The sequence below is a fragment of the Somniosus microcephalus genome, chromosome 4 (genome assembly GCF_052327205.1).
Source record: "Somniosus microcephalus isolate GS21.2 chromosome 4, FLI_Smic_1.0, whole genome shotgun sequence".
NCBI lineage: Eukaryota > Metazoa > Chordata > Chondrichthyes > Squaliformes > Somniosidae > Somniosus > Somniosus microcephalus.
Genome location: NC_140990.1, coordinates 82,327,814 through 82,348,562, shown reverse-complemented (window position 1 = coordinate 82,348,562; position 20,749 = coordinate 82,327,814). Strand labels below are relative to the sequence as shown.

The 20,749-nt window shown below is 48.5% G+C and overlaps 1 protein-coding gene across 1 annotated transcript in view; it reads left to right on the top strand.

Moving 5' to 3' along the window:
* Positions 1-1,035: 1,035 nt before the first annotated feature.
* Positions 1,036-20,749, top strand: part of LOC147119356 (uncharacterized) — a 42,217-nt gene continuing 22,503 nt past the window's right edge. The window contains exons 1-3 of the mRNA XM_085984081.1: positions 1,036-1,424; positions 1,500-1,699; positions 9,574-9,581. Coding sequence (XP_085840207.1) covers positions 1,036-1,424; positions 1,500-1,699; positions 9,574-9,581 — 597 coding nt within the window. The remainder of the gene's footprint in view (positions 1,425-1,499; positions 1,700-9,573; positions 9,582-20,749) is intronic.

Below are 20,749 nucleotides of genomic sequence, written 5' to 3'. Positions count from 1 at the left end.
CCACGGATGCTGCCTGGCCTGCTGAGTATTTCCAGCATTTTCTGTTGTTATTTCAGATTTCCAGCATCCGCAGTATTTTGCTTTTATATCACAGATCCTGAACCCCTTTACAAAATGGCGGTGGGCCGATCCGTCCAATGAGCCGGTTCCAGGTCCCGCCTCCTCCTTCGCCGCGATTGGTTGGAGGACCAAAGCCCCTTGGTCGGTCCTCCAGGCTCAGCCTCCCCTCGCTCATTGGTGGAGAGCTCACGTCTATCATTGTACGACGGCGACGTCGTGACGTGACTGGTTGGGCGAAGAGGGGGGTGGGCGCATGGGGCGCCGGCTCACTCCTCCAGCCCCGCCCCACTCGCTCCCTATTTGTCGGAAGCTCACGTCAATCAGGCCCTGGGCCCGGGTCACGTGTCCCTGGAGTGCGCTCTGCCAAACTGAAGAAGCTCCGCTCGGGGCCCGGATCCGTGGACTCTCAGGTTTGGATTCCCCTTTATTCTCTCCCCATCTCTGATCTCAATCAGATCTGGGGGAAAATTCACTTTCCCTCATTGATTGCGGCTCTTAACCAACACCAACTTTACAAAGAAAGCCCCGCGCGGCAGCCTGGAGCTCAGGGGCCCAGCGCGCAGGCGCGGGGGAGGGTGATTGACAGGGGCCCAGGGTGTGTGCTGAGCATGCGCGGTGCGGCCATGCGCCTGTGGAGCAGGAGAGGGCAGGGCCATGGGGTGCATGTGCGGTGTCAGCCACAACTCAGCGCGGCGGCCGGAGCACTTTCTGGAGCACGGGGGCTTGTGGGGATTGCAGCCGCCATTACTGTTGATCCTTTCAACCAACCTGTGCAGCAGCTGGGGCCTGAAAATCAGCTTCACTGCCCCTGGGCTGGGAAAGGGCGACATGAGACAACATTCTCCCTCTTACCCCCTTTCTACACTCCTTTTACAGGGTTTTAGAAGTGGAGCATTTCCAGTCAGGAAGCTCAGACCAAACATCACCTCAAGATCTGACAGAGTCGCTCGATCCATCAGGACCCGGCATTTGCACATGGAAGGAGAGAGCAGCGATCACAGTGCGGAGAAACCTCACACGTGTTCCATGTGTGGACTCGCCTTCAGCCGATTGCCTGACCTGGCGAGACACATGCACCGTCACACCGGGGAGAAACTGAGTAAAGGTGGGGATGGCGGGAAGCAATTCAGTTCCCCGTCTACGTCAGAAGTTCATCCGCACAGTCACCCCGGCGACAGTCCGTTCACCGGCTCCGTGTGTGGAAAGGAATTTGTTTATTCATCCCAACTGCTGACGCACCAGCTTGATCACACTGACGAGAGACCATTTAAATGTTCTGACTGTGGGAAGGGCTTTAAAAGCACCCAGGAGCTGATGACACACCACTTTGTTCACACTGGGGAGGAGCCGTTTACCTGCTCTGAGTGCGGGAAGGGATTTGATCATTTCTCTGCCCTGAAAACACACCAGGGAGTTCACACCGGAGAGAGGGCATTCAGCTGCTCCGTGTGTGGGAAGGAAATCGCTCAGTCATCCAACCTACTGAGACACCAGCGGGTTCACAATGGGGAGAGGCCGTTCACCTGCTCCGTGTGTGGGAAGGGATTCACTCGGTCCTCCAATCTGCGGACACACCAGTTTGTTCACATTGACGACAGACCATTTAAGTGTTCTGCCTGTGGGAGGAGCTTTAAAAGCTGCGATAACCTGACGATACACCAGCGCTATCACACATCAATCAGGCTTTTTGTCTGCTCCGTGTGTCCTGTCATCCACCCTGCTGAGGCACCAGCGAGTTCACACTGGGGAGAGGCCATTCACCTGCTCCGTGTGTGGGAAGGGATTCAGTGAATCGTCCGTCCTGCGGACACACCGGCGAGTTCACACTGATGAGAGACCGTTTCAATGTTCTGTCTGTGGGAAGAGCTTTAGAAGGTCCGAAAACCTGCAAAAACACCAGCGAGTTCACACAGTTGTGATAGCTGGGGCAACAGGAACGTGGAACAGATGCATGTTTTACACATTTTGAACTGCTGTTTAATCATTCAAACTGTGTTGCTGATAATTCCCTTGATTTGACTGTTCGTGGTGTTCCATAAAATGCACAGTACAGAAACAGGCCATTCAGCCCAACTAGTCCTTGCCTGGGTTTATGCTCCACACGAGCCTCCTCCCACACTATCAACATATCCTCCTACTCCTTTCTCCCTCATGTCTTTATCTGGCTTTCCCTTAAATTCATCTATGCCATTCACCTCAACTACTCCTTGTGGTAGTGAGTTCCAGATTCTAAGAACATAAGAAATAGGAGCAGGAGTAGGCCACTTGGCCCCTCGAACCTGCTCCGCCATTCAATAAGATCATGGCTGATCTTGGGCTCAAAGCCACTTTCCCGCCCACTCCCCATAACCCTTCACTCCCTTATCTTGCAAAAATCTGTCTATCTCCACCTTAAATGTATTTAATGACCCAGCCTCCACAGCTCTCTGGGGCAGAGAACTCCACAGATTTATGACCCTCCGAGAGAAGAAATTCCTCCTCATCTCAGTTCTAAAAGGGCGACCCTTTATTCTGAAACTATGCCCCCGCGTTCTAGATTTCCCCACGAGGGGAAACATCCTCTCTGCATCTACCTTGTCGAGCCCCCTCAGTATCTTATATGTTTCAATAAGATCACCTCTCATTCTTCTAAATTCCAATGAATATAGGCCCAACCTGCTCAGCCTTTCCTCATAAGTCAACCCCCTCATCTCAGGAATCAACCATGTGAATTGTCTCTGAACTGCCTCCAATGCAAGTATATCCTTCTTTAAATAAGGAGACCAAAACTGTATGCAGTACTCCAGGTGTGGTCTCACCAATACCCTGTACAGATGTAGCAGGACTTCCCTGCTTTTATACTCCAACCCCCTTTGAAATAAAGGCCAACATTCCATTTGCCTTTTTGATTACTTGCTGTACCTGCAGGCTAACTTTTTGTGTTTCATGCACAAGGACCCCCAGGTCCCTCTGAACTGTAGCATTTTGTAATCTCTCTCCATTTAAATAATAATTTGCTTTTTTATTTTTCCTGCCAAAGTGGATAACCTCACACTTTCCCACATTATACTCCATCTGCCAAATGTTTGCCCACTCACCTAGCCTGTCTATATCCCTTTGCAGATTCGTTGTGTCCTCTGCACAACTTGCTTTCCCACCCATCTTTGTATCCTCCGCAAACTGAAAAATGACCCATTTATCCCAATGCTCTGCTTTCTGTTAGTTAGCCAATTCTCTATCCATGCTAATATATTACCCCCAACCCCATGAGCTCCCACTCCCTGGGTAAAGACGTTTCTCCTGAATTCCCTACTGCATTTATTAATGACCATCTTATATTTATGGCCCCATAAATATGATGAGATTCTGTTAAGCTGACCAGTATGTTGTTGTACTTTGTCTTTTTCTGATGAATGAAACATTACTGAGCCCCTGTACCTGTGTTATGGAATGAAGTGCCAGACAAGTGAAGGCACAACGTCTGGGTGTGAATCTCTTCTTCTTAGGCAGTCCCTCGGAACCGAGGATGACTTGCTTCCGCATTAAAAATGAGTTCTCAGGTGACTGATGAGTCCAATGCGGGACCTACAGTCTCTGTCACAGGTGGGGCAGACGGTGGCTGAAGGGGTGGGTGGGTGGGGTGCTTGGGTTGACGTGCACTCCTTGCGCTGCCTGCGCTTGCTCCCGGCGAAGAGACTCGAGGTGTTTGGCGCCTTCCTGGATGCTTCTCCTCCACTTTGTGCGGTCTTGGGCCAGGGATTCCCAGGTGTCGGTGGGGATGTTGCACTTTTTCAAGGAGGCTTTGAGGGTGTCCTTGAAGCGTTTCCTCTGCCCACCTGGGGCTCTCTTTCCCTTGTTGACAGTAAGCTTCCGAGGTATGGAAAGTGGTCCACATTGTCCAAGGCCTTGTCATGGATTTTGATAATCGGGGGGCAGTACTAATAATAACCTCACGGACCTTATAGGTGTGATAACCAGACGGGTTTGTGGTTATGGTCTGGTCTGGCTGGAGTGTCTAGAATTGGGGGCATAGTCTCAGGATAAGGGGTCGGCCATTTAAGACCGAGATGAGGAGATCTTGAGGTGATGTTTGGTCTGAGCTTCCTGTCTGTAAATGCTCCACTTCTAAAACCCTGTAAAAGGAATGTAGAAAGGGTAAGGGGGGAGCAGGAACTTTTTTGGCTAATTTTGCCTCAAACAGGGTAGAGCCGGTCCCACTGGTGTCCAGCTGTGCCCACAATAACCAGCGGGCCAGAAACAGCCCAATCCACCTCACTGACTTAGCCCTGAAGTCAAATCAAGTCTCATCAAAGTCTCATCAAATGACATCCTTTGTGACTGTGACAAAGGTAAACTATCCCTCCTCGTCCTTCCTGACTTGTCTGCAGCCTTTGACACGGTTGACCACTCCATCCTTCTCCCAACGCCTCTCCACCATTGTCCAGCTGGGTGGGACTGCACTCGCCTGGTTCCATTCTTATCTATCTAATCGTAGCCACAGAATCACCTGCAACGGCTTCTCTTCCCGCTCCCGCATCGTTACCTCTGGTGTCCCCCAAGGATCTACCCCCTCCTATTTCTCATCTAAATGCTGCCCCTTGGCGACATCATCTGAAAACACAGCATCAGTTTCCACATGTACGCTGACGACACCCAGGTCGACCTCACCACCACTTCTCACGACCCATCCACGATCTCTAATCCGGTTCTGGGTGAGCAGAAATTTTCTCCAATTAAATATTGGGAAGACTGAAGCAATTGTTTTCAGTCCCTGCCACAAACTCTGTTCCCTAGCCACTGACTCCATCCCTCTCCCTAACATCTGTCTGAGGCTGAACCACACTGTTCACAACCTTGGTGTCATATCTGACCCTGAAATGAGCTTCCGACCGCATATCCGCAGCATAACAAAGACCGCCTACTTCCACCTCCATAACATGGCCCGTCTCCACCCCTTGCCTCAGCTCATCCGCTGCTGAAACCCTCACCCGGGCCTTTGTTACCTCTAGACTTGACTATTTCAACACACTCCTGGCTGACCTCCCACATTCTACCCCACGTCAACTTGAGGTCATCTAAAACTACCCGTGTCGTAACTCAACGCCAAGTCCCGTTCACCCATCACCCCTGTGCTCGCTGACCTACATCGGCTCCCGGTTAAGCAATGCTTCGATTTCAAGTCTCATCCTTGTTTTCAAATCCCTCCATGGCCTCGCCCCTCCCTATCTTAGTTATTCCCTTCAGCCTCGCAACCACCCACCCCCCGCGATAGAATCACAGAAAAATTGCGGCACAGAAGGAGGCCATTCGGCCCATCTTGTCCGTGCCGGCCGATAAGTGCTATCCACACTAATCCCACTTTCCAGCACTTGGTCCGTAGCCTTGTAGGTTACGGCACTTCAAGTGCATATCCAAGCACTTTTTAAAATGTGATGAGAGTTTCTGCCTCTACCACCCTGTCAGGCAGTGAGTTCCAGACCCCCACCACCCACTGGATGAAAACATTTCTCCTCAACTCCCCTCTAAACCTCCTACCAATTCCTTTAAATCTACGCCCCCTGGTTGTGGACCCCTCTGCCAAGGGAAATAGGTCCTTCCTATCTAGGCCCCTCAGAATTTTATACACCTCAATCAGGTCTCCCCTCAGCCTCCTTGGTTCCAAAGAAAACAACCTCCTCCCCCCCGAGACATCTGCGTTCCTCCAATTCTGCCCTCTTGAGCATCCCTGATTTTAATTGCTGCACCATTGGTGGCCGTGTCTTCTGTTGCAGGGGGCCCTAAGCTCTGGAATTCCCTCCCTGAACCTCTCCGCCTCTCTTTCATAGAAAATAGGAGCAGGAGTCGGCCATTCGGCCCCTCGAGCCTGCTCCGCCATTTAATGAGATCATGGCTGATCAAAACCCACCTCTGTGACCAAGCTTTTGGCCATCTGCCCTAATTTCTCCTTATGTGGCTCAGGGTCACATTTTTCAATGTCGTGAGTTCCTCACGATGCTCTCCCATTGCGGCCACCCTGTAACCAGAGATTATTCTAGAAGCCTGGGTAGAAATGTCAATGTAATTACTGTAGAAATTACTTTTTTTACATTATTGCTTGTTCATTTTATGTGCTTTATGTCTTTTATTTATTTTATGTCTGCTTTATTTATATTTATTAAAGTATGTATGCGTGTATATGTCGGTATGTGTTTTTATGTGATGGCGCTGATGAAGATGGCTGCCGTCCTTGCGAGCTCCGTGTGTACCAGGCAGCGAAGTGTTCTTGCTGCTTGGTGCTCTCGGCTCGTCAAGAAAAAAACATTTCACTGACTAGATTACACTTCTTGTGTTTAGTTATGTGATAAATAAAAAGTGAAATTGAAATAGAAATACAATACTCCTGTGCAGAGTCTTGGGACGTTTTCCTACGTTAAAGGCGCTACAGAAATACAAGTTGTTGTTGTTCTCATTGTTGGAGGTGAGCTCTGAACAGGCCCCGCCCCCTCCCGCTACTCCGCATGCGCCGCTCCAAGGTGCGTGCGGGCTCTGAACAGGCCCCGCTCCCTCCCGCTACTCCGCATGCGCCGCTCCAGGTGAGCGCGGGCTCTGAACAGGCCCCGCCCCCTCCCGCTACTCCGCATGCGCCGCTCCAGGTGAGCGCGGGCTTTGCACAGGCCCCGCCCCCTCCCCCTACTCCGCATGCACCGCTCCAAGGTGCGCACGGGCTCTGAACAGGCCCCGCCCCCTCCCGCTACTCCGCATGCGCCGCTCCGAGGTGAGCGCGGCCTCTGAATAGGCCCCGCCCCCTCCCACTACTCCGCACGCGCCGCTCCAAGAGCGCGGGCTCTCAACAGGCCCCGCCCCCTCCCACTACTCCGCATGCGCCGCTAAGAGGTGATCGCGGCCTCTGAACAGGCCCCGCCCCCTCCCCCTACTCCGCATGCGCCACTCCAAGGTGAGCGCGGGCTCTCAACAGGCCCCGCCCCCTCCCCTTACTCCGCATGCGCCGCCGGGCCCTGCTCCCGAGGATGCGCCCATACCGCGCCTTCGCAGGGCCTCGCATTCTGGGTCGGCCCGGGCAACCGCGAGAGTCCGCATCACCAGCGGAAAGTGAGTTTTATCAGGTTTTTTTATATATAGCGGAGACAAGCGCGGGCGGGGAGATAAATAAAAAGAAAATACAAACCGCACCGTCCCAGCGCCCTCCCGGCACCGAGTGGAGCGGATTGAGCGGCCGCAGCCCCTTGTCTTCTGCAGGGAGCCGGACTGGGGCACGTCATCAACTCCACGGCGGTGACTGACGTGAGCTCCGACCAATAGGGAGAGAGCGGGCGAAGCTTGGAGGACTGAGGTGGCGGCGGAACCTCCAACCAATCGGGGTGCCCGAGGGGCGGGACTTCCGCCGTCCGCTTCTCCCGCTGCTGAGACAAGTGGAATGCAGCAGAGGGCGCTCTTCTGAGTTTGGGGCTCAGGCATGTTAGTGGAGCAGTGCAGAGGGAACTTTACTCTGCACTGGTATTTACTCCCTCAGCACTGCACTGGAGGGGCAGCACAGAGTTTTAGACTCGTGTCTCTGGAGTGGGACTTCAACCCACAACCTTCTGACTCAGAGGGGAGAGCGCTGCCGCCTGAGCCACGGCTGACACTCTGTATCTAACCCGTGCTGTACCTGCCCTGGGAGTGTTTGATGGGACACTGCAGAGGGAGCTTTACTCTGTATCTAACCCATGCTGTACCTGCCCTGGGAGAGTTTGATGGGACAGTGTAGAGGGAGCTTTACTCTATATCCAACCCGTGCTGTACCTGCCCTGGGAGTGTTTGATGGGACAGTGTAGAGGGAGCTTTACTCTGTATCTAACCCGTGCTGCAGCTGCCCTGGGAGTGTTTGATGGGACAGTGTAGAGGGAGCTTTACTCTGTATCTAACCCGTGCTGTACCTGCCCTGGGAGTGTTTGGTGGGACAGTGTAGAGGGAGCTTTACTCTGTATCTAACCCGTGCTGTACCTGCCCTGGGAGTGTTTGATGGGAAGTGTAGAGGGAGCTTTACTTTGTATCTAATCGGTGCTGTACCTGCCCTGGGAGTGTTTGAAGGGACAGTGTAGAGGGAGCTTTACTCTGTATCTAATCCGTGCTGTACCTGCCCTGGGAGTGTTTGATGGGACAGTGTAGAGGGAGCTTTTCTCTGTATTTAACCCGTGCTGTGCCTGCCCTGGGAGTGCCTGATGGGACAGTGTAGAGGGAGCTTTACTCTGTATCTAACCCGTGCTGTACCTGCCCTGGGAGTGTTTGATGGAACAGTGTAGAGGGAGCTTTACTCTGTATCTAACCCGTGCTGTACCTGCCCTGGGAGTGCTTGATGGGACAGTGTAGAGGGAGCTTTACTCTGTATCTAACCCGAGATGTAGCTGCCCTGTGAGTGTTTGATGGGACATTGCAGAGGGAGCTTTACTCTGTATCTAACCCGTGCTGTACCTGACCTGGGTGTGTTTGATGGGACAGTGTAGAGGGAGCTTTACTCTGTATCCAACCCATGCTGTACCTGTCCTGGGAGTGTTTGATGGGACAGTGTAGAGGGAGCTTTACTCAGCAGGCAGTGGAAACCAGTTTTCTAACCAATCAGCAGCTGTGACTCATTTGGCTGTAAACAAACGAACAGTATAAAAAGACCAGTCCTAGTGCGAGCAAGCACTGAGTGCAAGTCAGCAGAGAGTGCTGTGAGTTTGGGTAAGTGTGAGAGTTCTTTAACTGTTATTTCTCTTTAAATCATTCTTGATAAGATTACTTAAGCAGTTTAAGTAAAGGGGAAAAGTTAAATATTTGGGATTCTGTTGGTTTAAGAAGAGTAAAACAAGGTTACACTGCAGTAGGAGTAAATTGGCACAGCAGGCAGTGGAAACCAGTTTTCTAACCAATCAGCAGGGGTGACTCATTTGGCTGTAAACAAACAAACAGTATAAAAAGAGCAGTCCTAGTGCGAGCAAGCACTGAGTGCGAGTCAGCAGAGAGTGCTGTGAGTTTGGGTAAGTGTGAGAGTTCTTGAATTGTTATTTCTCTTTAAATCATTCTTGATAAGATTGCTTAAGCAGTTTAAGTAAAGGGGAAAAGTTAAATATTTGGGATTCTGTTGGTTTAAGAAGAGTAAAACAAGGTTACACTGCAGTAGGAGTAAATTGTCACAGCAGGCAGTGGAAACCAGTTTTCTAACCAATCAGCAGGGGTGACTCATTTGGCTGTAAACAAACAAACAGTATAAAAAGACCAGGCTAGAGCGAGCAAGCACTGAGTGCGAGTCAGCAGAGAGTGCTGTGAGTTTGGGTAAGTGTGAGTTAGGGTAAGTGGGGTGTTAGGTGCTCTTTTCAAACTTTAACTCTGTGGGTTGTAGTTAATAAGGCCTTTCTGGTGCAGAGTGACTGTTGGTAAACCATTTAACTGGTGTAATTAGAGGGATTGATTTAATTTAAATCCAATTAATTAAAGGGGATACTAGCATCTAAAATTGGGCAGAGGGTGTCCATAACTAACAGTAAAAAATTTAAATAATTACACAGAATGGAGCAGGTGATGTGTTACTGTTGCGAGATGTGGGAGCTGGTGGATCCCATTGAGGCTCATGGTGATTACGTCTGTGACAAGTGTCTGCTGCTACAGGAACTCCAGCTCCGTGTTGATGAGCTGGAGTCTGAGCTTCAGACACTGCGGCACATCAGGGAGGGGGAGAAGTACCTGGACTCTGTGTATCAGGAGGTGGTCACACCTATGAAGTTAATTAATTCAGATGTAGCCCATGGTCAGGGACAGGACAGTGTGACTACGAGTGAGGCAGGTATGGGGATCCAGGAGGTAGAGCTGGAGGAGCCGCAGCCCTTGCTCTTGTCCAACAGGTTCGAGGTTCTTACTCCCTGTGGGGGCAGGAGCAGGAACTGCAGGGAGGATGAGCAACCTGGCCACAGCACCATGGAACGGGGGGCCATTCAAGAGGGGGGAGTAAATAGAAATGTTGTAGTGGTAGGGGATAGTATTATTAGGGGGATAGATAGAGTTCTCTGCAGCCGAGAGCGAGAGTCCCGAAGGTTGTGTTGCCTACCCGGTGCCAGGGTTAAGGACATCTCCTCTGGGCTGGAAAGAAACTTGCAGTGGGAGGGGGTGGATCCAGTTGCCGTGGTCCATGTTGGTACAAACGACGTAGATAGGACTAGGAAGCCGGTTCTGTTAAAGGAGTATGAGCAGCTAGGGGTCAAATTAAAAAACAGAACCTCAAGGGTCATAATCTCTGGATTATTACCTGAGCCACGAGCGAATTTGGCTAGGAAAAATAAAATTAGAGAGTTAAATGCGTGGCTCAAAGACTGGTGTGGGAGAAATGGGTTTTGCTTACTGGGACACTGGCACCAGTACTGGGACAGGAGGGAGCTGTTCCGTTGGGACGGGCTTCACTTGGCCAGTGCTGGGACTAGAGTCCTGGTGGATCATATAACTAGGGCTGTAGAGAGGGCTTTAAACTAACTAGTGGGGGGTGGAAGTTCCTAGAGAGCAATTAATAAAAATGACAACAGAGAAGGTCATAGACGTAGGTAGCAGTGGGAAATTAAAAACCAGAGCGTGTCAGGAAGGGGCAGAAGGTATGGAGTAAATGGTAAAGTAATAAAAAGGGCAAAAGCAGGAACTAAGTGTCACAAAACATATTTGAAAGTTCTCTATCTGAATGCACGTAGCATTCGTAACAAAATAGACGAGTTAATGGCACAAATAACTACATATGGGTATGATCTTGTGGCCATTACAAAAACATGGCTGCAGGGTGACAATGCCTGGGAATTAAACATACCAGGTTATTTAACGATCAGGAAGGACAGGCAGGAAGGAAGGGGAGGTGGGGTGGCTATGTTAATAAAGGAAGGAATCACTGTAATACAGAGAAATGATATTGGGTCAAAAGATCAGGATAATGAAACAGTTTGGGTGGAGATAAGGAATAATAAGGGGAAAAAAACACTAGTGGGCGTAGTCTATAGGCCTCCGAGCAGTTGCAACTCTGTTGGACGGAGTATCAATCAGGAAATAGTTGAGGCTTGTAATAAGGGAACATCTATAATTATGGGGGATTTTAACTATCATATTAATTGGACAAATCAAATTGGGCAGGGCTGCCTTGAGGATGACTTCATTGACAGTATTAGAGATGGGTTTCTTGAGCAGTATGTAACTGAACCGACCAGGGGGCAAGCAACCTTAGATCTGGTCCTGTGTAACGAGACAGGATTAATTAAAAATGTTCTAGTAAAGGATCCCCTTGGAATGAGTGACCATAACATGGTTGAATTCCATATTCAATTAGAGGGTGAGACGGTTGGGTCTCAAACAAGCGTGATAAGCTTGAATAAAGGAGACTATGAAGGTATGAGAGCAGAATTGAGTAGAGTGGATTGGGAAAATAGATTAAAGGGTAAGACGATACATGATCAGTGGTGTACATTTAAGGAGTTATTTTACAACTTCCAAAAAATATATATTCCACTGAGAAGAAAATGGTGTAAAAGAAAAGACAACCATCCGTGGCTAAGTAAAGAAATTAAGGATAGTATTCGACTAAAAACAAGGGCATATAAGGTAGCCAAATCTAGTGGGAGGATAGAGGATTGGGTAAACTTTAAAAGACAGCAAAAAATAACAAAAAGATTGATTAAGAAAGGGAAGATAGATTATGAAAGTAAATTAGCAAAAAATATAAAAACAGATAGTAAGAGTTTTTATAGTTATATATAAAGAAAAAGGGTGGCTAAAGTAAATGTTGGTCCCTCAGAGGATGAGACCGAAATATGGAGATGGCAAAAACACTGAATAAATATTTTATATCAGTCTTTACAGTAGAAGACACTAAGAATATCCCAACACTGGACAAACAGGGGCTAAAGGGGGGGAGGAGCGAAACACGATCAAAATCACTAAGGAAGTGGTACTCGGTAAAATAATGGGACTCAAGGCGGATAAATCACCTGGACCTGATGGCTTACATCCTAGGGTCTTGAGGAAAGTGGCGGTAGGGATTGTGGATGCATTGGTAATAATTTTCCAAAACTCCCTGGACTCGGCAATGGTCCCGGCAGACTGGAAAACTGCTAATGTAACACCCTTATTTAAAAAGGGCAATAGACAGAAGGCTGGAAACTGACCGGTTAGCCTAACATCTGTGGTAGGTAAAATTTTGGAGTCCATTATTAAGGAGACAGTAACAGGATATTTGGATAATCATAATTTAATAGGACAAAGTCAGCATGGTTTTATGAAGGGAAAGTCATGTTTGACAAATTTGCTGGAGTTCTTTGAGGAAGTAACATATAGGGTGGATAAAGGGGAACCAGTGGACGTAGTGTATTTAGACTTCCAAAAGGCATTTGACAAGGTGCCACACAAAAGATTATTGCTTAAGATAAAAAATCACGGGATTGGGGGTAATATTCTGGCATGGATAGAGGATTGGCTATCTAACAGAAGGCAGAGAGTTGGGATAAATGGTTCATTCTCAGACTGGCAATCAGTAACTAGTGGTGTTCCGCAGGGGTCAGTGCTGGGTCCCCAACTCTTTACAATCTATATTAACGATTTGGAGGGGATCAAAGTTTGCAGATGATACTAAGATGGGAGGGAAAGTAGTGAGTGAGGAGGACATAAAAAACCTGCAAGGGGACATAGACAGGCTAAGTAAGTGGGCAGAGATTTGGCAGATGGAATACAATACTGGAAAGTGTGAGGTTATGCACTTTGGCAGGAAAAATCGTAGAGCAAGTTATTATCTTAATGGCAAGAAACTGGAAAGTACTGAAGTACAAAGGGATCTGGGGGTCCTGGTGCACGAAACTCAAAAGGTTAGTATGCAGGTGCAGCAAGTGATTAAGAAGGCCAATGGAATGTTGGCTTTCATTGCTAGGGGGATAGAATATAAAAATAGAGAGGTATTGCTTCAGTTGTACAAGGTATTGGTGAGACCGCACCTGGAATACTGCGTACAGTTTTGGTGTCCATACTTAAGAAAGGACATACTTGCTCTCGAGTCAGTACAAAGAAGGTTCACTCGGTTAATCCCGGGGATGAGGGGATGGATATATGAGGAGAGGTTGAGTTGATTGGGACTCTACTCATTGGAGTTCAGAAGAATGAGAGGCGATCTTATTGAAACATATAAGATTGTGAAGGGGTTGGATCGGGTGGATGCGGGGAGGATGTTCCCGATGATGGGTGAAACTAGAACTAGGGGGCATAGTCTTAGAATAAGGGGCTGCTCTTTCAAAACTGAGATGAGGAGGAACTACTTCACTCAGAGGGTGGTAGGTCCATGGAAAATGCTGCCCCAAAAAGCTGTAGAAGCTACATCATTACATAAATTTAAAACAGAAATAGACAGTTTCCTAGAAGTAAAGGGAATTAAGGGTTATGGGGAGCGGGCAGGAATTTGGACATGAGTCTAGGTTCGGATCGGTCATGGCCCTGTGGGTAGCGGAGCGGGCCCAGGGGCCGTGTAGCCTGATCCTGCTCCTATTTCGTGTGTCTAATTCTGTTAGATTCAGGAGATGGTTCTGTGATAGTGGATTGGCGGTTAGGATCAGATCAGCCATGATCTTATTGAATGGCGGAGCAGGCTCGAGGGGCCGATTGGCCTACTCCTGCTCCTATTTCTTATGTTCTTATGTTATGTACCTGCCCTGGGAGTGTTTGAAGGGACAGTGTAGAGGGAGCTTTACTCTGTATCTAATCCGTGCTGTACCTGCCCTGGGAGTGTTTGATGGGGCAGTGTAGAGGGAGCTTTACTCTGTATCTAACCCGTGCTGTACCTGCCCTGGGAGTGTTTGATGGGACAGTGTAGAGGGAGCTTTAATCTGTATCTAACCCGTGCTGTACCTGCCCTGGGAGTGTTCGATGGGACAGTGTAGAGGGAGTTTTACTCTGTATCTAACCCGTGCTGTACCTGCCCTGGGAGAGTTTGATGCGACAGTGTAGATGAAGCTTTACTCTGTATCTAACCCGTGCTGTACCTGCCCTGGGAGTGCTTGACGGGACAGTGTAGAGGGAGCTTTACTCTGTATCTAACCCGTGCTGTACCTGCCCTGGGAGAGTTTGATGCGACAGTGTAGAGGGAGCTTTACTCTGTATCTAACCCGTGCTGTACCTGCCCTGGGAGTGTTTGATGGGACAGTGTAGAGGGAGCTTTACTCTGTATCTAACCCGTGCTGTATCTGCCCTGGGAGTGTTTGGTGGGACAGTGTAGAGGGAGCTTTACTCTGTATCTAACCCGTGCTGTACCTGCCCTGGGAGTGTTTGATGGGACAGTGTAGAGGGAGTTTTACTCTGTATCTAACCCGTGCTGTACCTGCCCTGGGAGTGTTTGAAGGGACAGTGTAGAGGGAGCTTTACTCTGTATCTAATCTGTGCTGTACCTGCCCTGGCAGTGTTTGATGGGACAGTGTAGAGGGAGCTTTACTCTGTATCTAACCCGTGCTGTACCTGCCCTGGGAGTGTTTGATGGGACAGTGTAGAGGGAGATTTACTCTGTATCTAACCCGTGCTGTACCTGCCCTGGGAGTGTTTGATGGGACAGTGTAGAGGGAGCTTTACTCTGTATCTAACCCGTGCTGTACCTGCCCTGGGAGAGTTTGATGCGACAGTGTAGAGGGAGCTTTACTCTGTATCTAACCCGTGCTGTACCTGCCCTGGGAGTGTTTGATGGGACAGTGTAGAGGGAGCTTTACTCTGTATCTAACCCGTGCTGTACCTGCCCTGGGAGTGTTTGATGGGACAGTGTAGAGGGAGCTTTACTCTGTATCTAACCCGTGCTGTAACTGCCCTGGGAGTGATGGCGGGACAGTGTAGAGGGAGCTTTACTCTGTATCTAACCCGTGCTGTACCTGCCCTGGGAGTGTTTGATGGGACAGTGCAGAGGGAGCTTTACTTTGTATCTAACCCGTGTTGTACCTGCCCTGGGAGTGTTTGATGGGACAGTGTAGAGGGAGCTTTACTCTGTATCTAACCCGTGCTGTACCTGCCCTGGGAGTGTTTGATGGGACAGTGTAGAGGGAGTTTTACTCTGTATCTAACCCGTGCTGTACCTGCCCTGGGAGAGTTTGATGCGACAGTGTAGATGAAGCTTTACTCTGTATCTAACCCGTGCTGTACCTGCCCTGGGAGTGCTTGACGGGACAGTGTAGAGGGAGCTTTACTCTGTATCTAACCCGTGCTGCACCTGCCCTGGGAGAGTTTGATGCGACAGTGTAGAGGGAGCTTTACTCTGTATCTAACCCGTGCTGTACCTGCCCTGGGAGTGTTCGATGGGACAGTGTAGAGGGAGCTTTACTCTGTATCTAACCCGTGCTGTATCTGCCCTGGGAGTGTTTGGTGGGACAGTGTAGAGGGAGCTTTACTCTGTATCTAACCCGTGCTGTACCTGCCCTGGGAGTGTTTGATGGGACAGTGTAGAGGGAGTTTTACTCTGTATCTAACCCGTGCTGTACCTGCCCTGGGAGTGTTTGAAGGGACAGTGTAGAGGGAGCTTTACTCTGTATCTAATCTGTGCTGTACCTGCCCTGGCAGTGTTTGATGGGACAGTGTAGAGGGAGCTTTACTCTGTATCTAACCCGTGCTGTACCTGCCCTGGGAGTGTTTGATGGGACAGTGTAGAGGGAGATTTACTCTGTATCTAACCCGTGCTGTACCTGCCCTGGGAGTGTTTGATGGGACAGTGTAGAGGGAGCTTTACTCTGTATCTAACCCGTGCTGTACCTGCCCTGGGAGAGTTTGATGCGACAGTGTAGAGGGAGCTTTACTCTGTATCTAACCCGTGCTGTACCTGCCCTGGGAGTGTTTGATGGGACAGTGTAGAGGGAGCTTTACTCTGTATCTAACCCGTGCTGTACCTGCCCTGGGAGTGTTTGATGGGACAGTGTAGAGGGAGCTTTACTCTGTATCTAACCCGTGCTGTAACTGCCCTGGGAGTGATGGCGGGACAGTGTAGAGGGAGCTTTACTCTGTATCTAACCCGTGCTGTACCTGCCCTGGGAGTGTTTGATGGGACAGTGCAGAGGGAGCTTTACTCTGTATCTAACCCGTGTTGTACCTGCCCTGGCAGTGTTTGATGGGACAGTGTAGAGGGAGATTTACTCTGTATCTAACCCGTGCTGTATCAGCCCTGGGAGTGTTTGATGGGACAGTGCAGAGGGAGCTTTACTCTGTATCTAACCCGTGCTGTATCAGCCCTGGGAGTGTTTGATGGGACAGTGTAGAGGGAGATTTACTCTGTATCTAACCCGTGCTGTACCTGCCCTGGGAGTGTTTGATGGGACAGTGTAGAGAGAGCTTTACTCTGTATCTAACCCGTGCTGTACCTGCCCTGGGAGTGATGGTGGGACAGTGTAGAGGGAGCTTTACTCTGTATCTAACCCGTGCTGTACCTGCCCTGGGAGTGTTTGATGGGACAGTGCAGAGGGAGCTTTACTCTGTATCTAACCCGTGCTGTACCTGCCCTGGGAGTGTTTGATGGGACAGTGTAGAGGGAGCTTTACTCTGTATCTAACCCGTGCTGTAGCTGCCCTGGGAGTGTCTGATGGGACAGTGTAGAGGGAGCTTTACTCTGTATCTAACCCGTGCTGTACCTGCCCTGGGAGGGTTTGGTGGGACAGTGTAGAATGAGCTTTACTCTGTATCTAACCTGTGCTGTACCTGCCCTGGGAGTGTTTGATGGCACAGTGCAGAGGGAGCTTTACTCTGTATCTAATCTGTGCTGTAGATAGAGTTTTTTGCAGCCGAGAGCGAGAGTCCCGAAGGCTGTGTTGCCTGCCCGGTGCCAGGGTTAAGGACATCTCCTCTGGACTGGAGAGAAACTTGGAGTGGGAGGGGGAGGATCCAGTTGTCGTGGTCCATGTTGGTACCAACGACATAGATAGGACAAGGAAGGAGGTTCTGCTGAGGGAGTTTGTGCAGCTAGGGGCCAAATTAAAAAGCAGAACCACAAGGGTAATAATCTCTGGATTATTACCTGAGCCACGAGCGAATTTGGCTAGGACAAATAAAATTAGAGAGTTAAATGCGTGGCTCAAAGACTGGTGTGGGAGAAATGGGTTTTGCTTCCTGGGACACTGGCACCAGTACTGGGGCAGGAGGGAGCTGTTCCGTTGGGACGGGCTTCACTTGGCCAGTGCTGGGACTAGAGTCCTGGCGGATCATATAACTAGGGCTGTAGAGAGGGCTTTAAACTAACTAGTCGGGGGGGAGGTTCCTAGAGAGCAAATAATAAAAATGACAACAGAGAAGGTCATAGACTTAGGTAGCAGTGGGGAAATTAAAAACCAGAGCATGTCAGGAAGGGGCAGAAGGTATGGAGTAAAAGGTAAAGTAATAAAAAGGGCAAAAGCAGGAACTAAGTGTCACAAAACATCTTTGAAAGTTCTCTATCTGAATGCACGTAGCATTCGTAACAAAATAGACGAGTTAATGGCACAAATAACTACATATGGGTATGATCTTGTGGCCATTACAGAAACATGGCTGCAGGGTGACAATGCCTGGGAATTAAACATACCAGGTTATTTAACGATCAGGAAGGACAGGCAGGAAGGAAGGGGAGGTGGGGTGGCTATGTTAATAAAGGAAGGAATCACTGTAATACAGAGAAATGATATTGGGTCAAAAGATCAGGATAATGAAACAGTTTGGGTGGAGGTAAGGAATAATAAGGGGAAAAAAACACTAGTGGGCGTAGTCTATAGGCCTCCGAACAGTTGCAACTCTGTTGGACGGAGTATCAATCAGGAAATAACTGAGGCTTGTAATAAGGAAACATCTATAATTATGGGGGATTTTAACTATCATATTAATTGGACAAATCAAATTGGGCAGGGCTGCCTTGAGGATGACTTCATTGACTGTATTAGAGATGGATTTCTTGAGCAGTATGTAACTGAACCGACCAGGGGGCAAGCAACCTTAGATCTGGTCCTGTGTAACGAGACAGGATTAATTAAAAATGTCCTAGTAAAGGATCCCCTTGGAATGAGTGACCATAACATGGTTGAATTCCATATTCAATTAGAGGGTGAGACGGTTGGATCTCAAACAAGCGTGCTAAGCTTGAATAAAGGAGACTATGAAGGTATGAGAGCGGAATTGAGTAGAGTGGATTGGGAAAATAGATTAAAGGGTAAGACGATACATGATCAGTGGTGTACATTTAAGGAGTTATTTTACAACTTCCAAAAAATATATATTCCACTGAGAAGAAAAGGATGTAAAAGAAAAGACAGCCATCCGTGGCTAAGTAAAGAAATTAAGGATAGTATTCGACTAACAACAAGGGCATATAAGGTAGCCAAATCTAGTGGGAGGATAGAGGATTGGGAAAACTTTAAAAGACAGCAAAAAATAACAGAAAGATTGATTAAGAAAGGGAAGATAGATTATGAAAGTAAATTAGCAAAAAATATAAAAACAGATAGTAAGAGTTTTTATAGTTATATATAAAGAAAAAGGGTGGCTAAAGTAAATGTTGGTCCCTTAGAGGATGAGACCGGGAAATTAATGGTGGGAAATATGGAGATGGCGAAAACACTGAATAAATATTTTATATCAGTCTTTACAGTAGAAGACACTAAGAATATCCCAACACTGGACAAACAGGGGGCTAAAGGGTGGGGGGGGGGGGGGGGGGGGAGTAGCTAAACACGATCAAAATCACTAAGGAAGTGGTACTCGGTAAAATAATGGGGCTCAAGGTGGATAAATCACCTGGCTTACATCCTAGGGTCTTGAGGGAATTGGTGGTAGGGATTGTGGATGCATTGGTAATAATTTTCCAAAACTCCCTGGACTCGGCAATGGTCCCGGCAGACTGGAAAACTGCTAATGTAACACCCTTATTTAAAAAGGGCAGTCGACAGAAGGCTGGAAACTATAGTCTGGTTAGCCTAACATCTGTGGTAGGTAAAATTTTGGAGTTCATTATTAAGGAGACAGTAACAGGACATTTGGATAATCATAATTTAATAGGACAAAGTCAGCATGGTTTTATGAAGGGGAAGTCATGTTTGACAAATTTGCTGGAGTTCTTTGAGGAAGTAACATATAGGGTGGATAAAGGGGAACCAGTGGACGTAGTGTATTTAGACTTCCAAAAGGCATTTGACAAGGTGCCACACAAAAGATTATTGCTTAAGATAAAAAATCACGGGATTGGGGGTAATATTCTGGCATGGATAGAGGATTGGCTATCTAACAGAAGGCAGAGAGTTGGGATAAATGGTTCATTCTCAGACTGGCAATCAGTAACTAGTGGTGTTCCGCAGGGGCCAGTGCTGGGTCCCCAACTCTTTACAATCTATATTAACGATTTGGAGGGGATCAAAGTTTGCAGATGATACTAAGATGGGAGGGAAAGTAGTGAGTGAGGAGGACATAAAAAACCTGCAAGGGGACATAGACAGGCTAAGTAAGTGGGCAGAGATTTGGCAGATGGAATACAATACTGGAAAGTGTGAGGTTATGCACTTTGGCAGGAAAAATCGTAGAGCAAGTTATTATCTTAATGGCAAGAAACTGGAAAGTACTGAAGTACAAAGGGATCTGGGGGTCCTGGTGCACGAAACTCAAAAGGTTAGTATGCAGGTGCAGCAAGTGATTAAGAAGGCCAATGGAATGTTGGCTCTCATTGCTAGGGGGATAGAATATAAAAATAGGGAGGTATTGCTTCAGTTGTACAAGGTATTGGTGAGACCGCACCTGGAATACTGCGTACAGTTTTGGTGTCCATACTTAAGAAAGGACATACTTGCTCTCGAGTCAGTACAAAGAAGGTTCACTCGATTAATCCCGGGGATGAGGGGATGGACATATGAGGAGAGGTTGAGTAGATTGGGACTCTACTCATTGGAGTTCAGAAGAATGAGAGGCGATCTTATTGAAACATATAAGATTGTGAAGGGGTTGGATCGGGTGGATGCGGGGAGGATGTTCCCGATGATGGGTGAAACTAGAACTAGGGGGCATAGTCTTAGAATAAGGGGCTGCTCTTTCAAAACTGAGATGAGGAGGAACTACTTCACTCAGAGGGTGGTAGGTCCATGGAAAATGCTGCCCCAAAAAGCTGTAGGAGCTACATCATTACATAAATTTAAAACAGAAATAGACAGTTTCCTAGAAGTAAAGGGAATTAAGGGTTATGGGGAGCGGGCAGGAATTTGGACATGAGTCTAGGTTCGGATCGGTCATGGCCCTGTGGGTAGCGGAGCGGGCCCAGGGGCCGTGTAGCCTGATCCTGCTCCTATTTCGTGTGTCTAATTCTGTTAGATTCAGGAGATGGTTCTGTGATAGTGGATTGGCGGTTAGGATCAGATCAGCCATGATCTTATTGAATGGCGGAGCAGGCTCGAGGGGCCGATTGGCCTACTCCTGCTCCTATTTCTTATGTTCTTATGTTATGTACCTGCCCTGGGAGTGTTTGATGGGACAGTGTAGAGGGAGCTTTACTCTGTATCTAACCCGTGCTGTAACTGCCCTGGGAGTGATGGCGGGACAGTGTAGAGGGAGCTTTACTCTGTATCTAACCCGTGCTGTACCTGCCCTGGGAGTGTTTGATGGGACAGTGCAGAGGGAGCTTTACTCTGTATCTAACCCGTGTTGTACCTGCCCTGGGAGTGTTTGATGGGACAGTGTAGAGGGAGATTTACTCTGTATCTAACCCGTGCTGTATCAGCCC